A 6497-nucleotide genomic window follows, 5' to 3' on the forward strand; every position below is an offset into this window, starting at 1 on the left:
CCTAGACTCCCCGAGGGGTGTGCCCGCAGGATGGTAGAGTGACTGCAGAGCCGGGCGGGGAAACCTTCTTAGAACCCAGAACCGAGCAGAGAGAGGACGTCCGAGCGGGGAGGGACCTCGGCACCTAGAACCGCGAGGCCAGAGCCGGGCGGGCGGGGGAGTCTTTGAACCCCAGCGCGGAGGGTCCGCTAGAACCCCGGCACCCGGAGTGCGTGAGCCGGAGGGACACCCCGAGGTCACAAGGCAGGGGCCGAGGGCCCTCGGAGGCCGCCGGCCTCGGGAAGTTTGCCCCCGGCCGCGGCGCCCCTTCTTCTTGGCATCTTGGCTCGGGGGGACCCCTGGAGCCAGCCGAGCCCCTTGGGTGGAAAGTGGGCGTGGGTGCGTGCGTGTGCCCGGCTCTGCCGCTGCGTGCCAGGGTGCAGGGGCAGTCCTGGGCTGGTGGTGGTCGGGCTTTTCCCCTGAGCCCCCCGCCCTCCCGCCCGCCGTGGGCTCGGAGGGGCAGAACGACCCTCGGTATCCCCCTCCCCCCGCCCCCGGCGGTGTAGGCGCCTGGTACACAAAAGGGAAGGGGGTGGGAGGAGGAGGAGAGGAGAGGAACTTCTCCACCCTCCGGAGGGACGGTTCGGCGGCCGGCGGGCTGCCTGGGCAGCTGGCCTCTCTGCCCCCGCGGGAGAACTGCCCGGCTGCGGCCTGTGCCAACCTCTCTCCGTCTCTCTGTCTCTCTGTCCTCCCTCTCCCCTACGTGTCCGTATGTCTGTCCGCTCCGGTGCCCAGGGCTGATCGCCGCCTGCCTCCGTCCACCCTCCCCGGCTCCCCGGCTCCCTGCCCACCCGGGAGCCCCGACGACCAGCGGAGCGCCCCCCGGGAGCGGCGGCGGCCCCCCACGCCCCCTCGCACCATGCCGGTGGGCGCCGCGGCCCCCAAGAACCCGGACCTGGAGTTCGACTCGCTGCAGCCCTGCTTCTACCCGGACGAGGACGACTTCTACGTGGGCGGCCCGGACGCCGCGCCCCCGGGCGAGGACATCTGGAAGAAGTTCGAGCTGCTGCCCACGCCGCCGCTCTCCCCGAGCCGGGCCGGGCCTGGCGTCGGCCCCGGCGGGCTGCCCAGCCCGGCGGCCGCCTGGCCGGGCGGCGGCGAGCCCCCGGACTGGGCGTCCGAGCTGCTGCTGCTGCCGCCGCCGGAGGCCGAGCCTTGGGGGCCGGCCCACGCCGCCTGGGGCCAGGGCAACCTCAGTGCCTTCGTGCTGCGAGACTGCATGTGGAGCGGCTTCTCGGCGCGGGAGAAGCTGGAGCGCGTGGTCACCGAGAAGCTGCAGGCCGGCCCGCGGGGGGCTCCCCCCAAGGTCCCCCCCGCGCCGCCCTCCAGGGCCCCCGACCTGTGCCACCCCGTCTCCGAGTGCGTGGACCCGGCCGTGGTGTTCCCCTTCCCCGTGAACAAGCGCGAGCCCCCCGCCGGGGCGCCCCCGGGAGGGGCTGGCCCGCGCCCCTTCCCCGAGGGAGAAGCCGGGGCCACCAGCTGCTCGGGGGACGACACCCTGAGCGACTCGGGTAAGGCCGCCCCGCCCGGGCTGGCTCCGGGTCACCTTTATTTGGCGGGGGTCTCCGGGGAGGGCGATGGGTAGAGGGATCCCGGGGGGAGGAGGTGGGGGTGGCCCAAGGTCGCTGCCCTCTGTTTGCGGTCACAGGTTCTCTCTTTAGGGGTCTCCCCTCCCAGCTCCTCCAGCCCGGCTAATGGGGAAAGGTCTGGGTTTCGCAGGTTCGGTGGGGGGGCAGCTGGAAGAGGGAGCCTGGGGTAACTGGCAGCCTGGGGCCAGAGCACCAAGTAGGGATCCCTTAGGAGGAGTCTCTAGCCCTGGCTGTGGAGAGAGAGAGAGAGGGGAGGGCTGGAGGAGGCCATCCCTAGGGAAAGGGGAGTGACCGGAGCTTGATTCCCCCCTTCCTCCCTGGAATCAGCCCTGGAGGAAAGGGGCAGATCCTCTCCATGACCAACCACCACCTAGGGCTGGCCAGTGGCTCAGGGGGTGCCAGCAGGTGGCAGTGTGAGGCCCACCCCCTCCAAGGCCCCTTTGATCCCAATTCCGCTCCTGCTCCCCCTCCCACACTCCCAGAACCCGTAATTGGTAGGAATCCCTCATCTCTGTATGGTCATACCTGGAGTCATCCGTGTGGGTTTGGTGCCCCCCCTCCCAGATCCAGCCCTATCCCTTTCTACTGGGGTGACCTTGGCCAAGTAAATACATCAGTCAGTCAACATTTATTAAGCTTAGCACTTACAGGATTGTTCTGGTTGTTCAGCTTGTGAGACGCTGTTGCACTCCATGTTCTCAGAGGCCCCTTCCCCACCTGCCCAGTATCTCTCCTTCTACCCAAGCATTGACTAAGTACTTTGGTTCTTTGTGCCAAGCACTGTGCCCAAGCCCTGAAGATCAAGGTCCTAATTATCCTTGTCTTCAAGGAGCTGGTCATACTTAGCACACTAACTGGTATTTATTAAGCCAGGGATGTCAGGCCCTGGACTCCATGCACAAGTCACTCATGTCCCTTGGAGGGGCTTCACTTTGCTTCTCTGTGAAAGAAGGGTTGACCTTTGGAGACGGCTCTCTGATCACTGCTCTGTGTGGTAGAGTTACCAGACCAAAGAGAACAGTCCTTGCCCTCAGGGAGCTTATGATGGGAAAGATAAGGTGCCTGGAGGTTCATGTCCCTCTGTATACCCTAGGACGTTAAATGTGGTTCCGTGGCAGCTCGAACACAGAGGCTTTCCAAATTAGCCCTTCCACAACTGCCTTAAGCTGAGCTCTTGGTTGGGCTGAGGTGCCTGTGGTCCTTGGTGGTATGACTTGGTGGGTTGGGCTGGCTGGACCTTTGGGGGCTGACCAGAAGGTGGTCCTAGGAGACTGGGGAGAGAGGGAGCCCAGCTTCCCTTCTGTTTAAAAGGAAGTCATGTCCCCAGGCCTTGGGCTGGGTCCTGTGCTAGTAACAAAGGGCCTGTTGGGTAGGTGTCTGAACCCTGGAAACATTGATTCAGCCTTCAGTTTCCAGAAAAGCTCCCTGTCCCTTTAATGTCCCTGCCTTGACAGCCTTGGGTGAGGGAAGCATTTCCTCCCAACAGCTGTCTTCTTGGCAGGCGCCCAAAACCCAGGCCTTAAGGGGACCCGCAGACTGGGACAGCACGGTGCTAGCTTCAGAACAAATTCACCAATTGTTCAGATCTCCGGTGCCAAAGATGGGGCAGGATTTCCATGGGTGTGCATGTGTGTATTCGTATGTGCGTGTATGTTTGGGTATGCTTGTATGCATGCATGTTTGTGTGTATTTGTGCATGTGTGTACTTGTATGTGCATGTGTGCACACGTTATTTGTGCGTGCATGTGTCTGTGTGTGTAGGGTTCAGATGAACATCTTCTATTTGAGAAGAAATGATCTCATTTTGGGGGGGAGGTGGAAATCTTGAATGTTAGACTTTCCCCTCCACCCATGTAGAACCAACCCGCCTCGCCTCCTGAATGGCCTCTTCCTCCTTGTCCTCCTGTCTGTGCTCAGCCCCTGGCCAAGACTTTGCTTTGGTACTGGTGAAAAGTGGTCTCTTGGGCTGTAGCCATTTCCCAGATACACCCTCCTGGATCTCTCCATCTCTTTTCCAGTCGGATGTGTAGGGTTTTGATACTGGATGTTTCTCATGGTGCTTCTCACGTGCCTGTCCCTGCAGGACATTTCATGACTTGATTCACACAGACTGTTTGCAGTTTTTATTTTGAATCTCCAGGGCCCTGCCTTGTGCCCAGTGCACGGAGTAGGAACCCATTGGATGCTTGTCCTGAGGCACTGAAATGAGGAGATGTTTACTGAGGTCCAACATGCAGCAAGCTGAGTGCTCAGGCTGTCTTCCTTAGTTTTCTGGCCTCCTGAAGCTCAGTCTGTGTCTAATGGCACTGCAGAGGAACCAGACCTACCCAGCTAGTACATATCTCTCTGATGCCCTATGAGGTACCTGTGGTGCTCTAGATTTTTCTGGAATTCTGGTATTCTGTGACTCTATTCCCAGAGCTCATCTTTTATCCACCAAGACATGCTTACTTGCAGATGTTTTGGTAAATAATTTAGGGATGATATGACTCCTGTTTCCCTGGGACCCTGGACATCAGTGGTACAGGGCTTGGCAGTGTTTTCTGGAGGAGAAAGTAGATGCAGAGGGTGTGTGAAGTGGCTTTTCCCAAATCATCTGGCTAGTCATTGACCAAGCTTGGGGTCAACCCCAGGTTTACTGATTGGAAGTGCAGTGCTCTGCCCACTGAGCCGTACTGCTGCTATCCAAACCGCATTAGAGAAGCGTGAACTGGAGTGGATTGGAACTGTGGGTTTGTCTTTGAGTGATTCCTTTGGCACGTTTGATTCTTTGACGTGTGTGCATGTGTGTTTGTGAGTGCGTATGTGTGTGAGAGAGATGGATCCCTTTCTCCCCTGCCCCCAGCTCCCTACAGGTTTGTGAAGGCTGTTTCTCTGCTTGTTGTCTGCTCTCCCGTCTTGGGCTGTTCCTCTCTGCAGTGTTCTTTGAAGGGCATTTTTAACTGTTCCCTGGACAAGGCCCAGAGAGTAACTCTCTGACTTTGTTTCTTAAAGATGATGAAGATGAGGAAGAGGAAGAGGATGAGGAGGAGATTGATGTGGTGACCGTGGAAAAGCGCCGTGCATCATCCTCCAACAACCCCAAGGCGGTCACCACGTTCACTATCACCGTGCGACCCAAGAACACGGCCGTGGCCCCTGCCGCCACCACTGCCAGAGCCCAGCCTGGGGAGCTGATGCTCAAGCGCTGTGCACCCATCCATCAGCAGCACAACTACGCTGCGCCCTCCCCCTATGCTGAGAGTGAAGACTCGCCTCCTTTGAAGAAGACAAAGGCTGAGGCTCCGCCACGCCCGCCCAAGAGCATCCCAGTGCCGCCCAAGGCCAAGAGCGTGAGCCCCCGAAACTCCGACTCGGAGGACAGCGAACGCCGCCGCAACCACAACATCTTGGAGCGCCAGCGAAGGAACGACCTGAGGTCCAGCTTCATCACCCTCAGGGACCATGTGCCGGAGCTGGTGAAGAACGACAAAGCGGCCAAGGTGGTCATCTTGAAAAAGGCCACCGAGTACGTGCACTCCCTGCAGGCGGAGGAGCGCCAGCTCCAGCTGGAGAAGAAGGCGTTGATAGCGCGGCAGGAACAACTGCTGAAGAAGATGGAGCACGTGCGGACTTGCTGAGCCGAGGCCTGGCTCGGGCTCTGCTACCCGGCCTCCGACGGCCACTGCCACTTTGCACATTTTTTTTAATTGTTCAAGAAAAAAATGGTGTTTTGACGTTAAGAATGTTGGTTTACTTTCAATACGGTCTTCTCTCCAATGCCTTGATGCTGCGGGGCTTGGGAGCTGGCCGGAGGAGTGAAGATGGACGGAGGAGTGAAGATGGACGTGCTGCGCTGCTCTGGTGGGTGCCTGGAGCTGTGCCCCCTCCCTTGAACGGCAGGAGGTCTTTGCGCAGTGGGTCTAGAGCCTCTAGACACACACTAACCAGTCAGTCCTTCTTTTCCTCAATGGTGCTTACACGTTCCTACCCACCGCTGGACTGGGGGACTCTTCCTGGTGGTTCCTTGCTAGATCTCTGTAAATAATGATCTCACACTTGCCTTTGTCCGTGTCTTGGGTAATGAGAGGCAGCCCACTGGGCGCCATTGGAGGTTGGAGATTCCTACCTAAGTACTGTGATGCCTCAACGTTTGAGGAGCATGTTTTGTATACAGATACCTTGTTAATCGCTGTTATATACTGGACTAATTCTTACACTGTCTGTATACTTTAGTACGGCGCGGAGACATGACTACATTTGATACTTATATTTTCGTATGAAAATGAGTTGTGAAGTTTTGAGTAGATATTACTTTATCACTTTTGGAACTAAGAAGCTTTTGTAAAAAAATGACTTCCCTAGGCCTTTTCCCCTTGCCCTGTTTCTTGCTGTTGGCGTCCTTGTTAATGTTTGGGGCATAGAACTGGGGAAAGGCAAAGTTCTGTGTTTCACTTGTCTTGGAAATGTCTATTTTAGTGCTGCATCTTTGAGCACTTTGAAATACCTCATGTCTATGAAAATAAATAGTCATTGAATGATGCCTTCTGAGCTTTGTTTCCCCGCCTCCAGGTCTCTCTGTCTATTCTGGGCCACTTTCTCAAGTCCATTGTTCTGGGGTGGAGGGAGATAGCATATGGCCAGATGATCCAGGGTTGGATGATCTGGATTAACTCCCCAGCTCCCTTCAGCGAGGTCTCAGTGGGAGCATCACAGCCAGCCCAGGTGACCTTGGGCCAGTCTCTTGCTTTCTAGTTTGCCAGTAAAATCATGGGGGTTAGACACGATGAGGTCTGAGACTTCCATCTGCATGTAAGGGTAGGATCTCACTATCTGAGAGCTTTCCAGGTCTGAAATTCTGGTTTCTCTTGATTCTACTGATTATTAAGC

The 6497-nt window shown here is 57.6% G+C and overlaps 1 protein-coding gene across 1 annotated transcript; it reads left to right on the forward strand.

Moving 5' to 3' along the window:
* Window positions 1–898: 898 nt before the first annotated feature.
* On the forward strand, window positions 899–6150 carry MYCN (MYCN proto-oncogene, bHLH transcription factor). The gene is made up of 2 exons (XM_072642877.1): window positions 899–1550; window positions 4623–6150. The coding sequence occupies exons 1-2, from the start codon at window positions 899–901 to the stop codon at window positions 5246–5248; spliced, it is 1278 nt and encodes a 425-aa protein (XP_072498978.1). The 3' UTR covers window positions 5249–6150.
* Window positions 6151–6497: the final 347 nt, after the last annotated feature.

Source organism: Notamacropus eugenii, chromosome 1 (genome assembly GCF_028372415.1).
Source record: "Notamacropus eugenii isolate mMacEug1 chromosome 1, mMacEug1.pri_v2, whole genome shotgun sequence".
NCBI classification, from domain to species: domain Eukaryota; kingdom Metazoa; phylum Chordata; class Mammalia; order Diprotodontia; family Macropodidae; genus Notamacropus; species Notamacropus eugenii.

What these genes read in the sequence shown, in the direction of transcription:
- MYCN (XM_072642877.1), top strand. Translation starts at nt 899, where the DNA reads ATGCCGGTGGGCGCCGCGGCCCCCAAGAACCCGGACCTGGAGTTCGAC. An exon ending in CGACACCCTGAGCGACTCGG is followed by an intron (nt 1,551 to 4,622) that starts GTAAGGCCGCCC and finishes TGTTTCTTAAAG; the next exon opens with ATGATGAAGATGAGGAAGAG.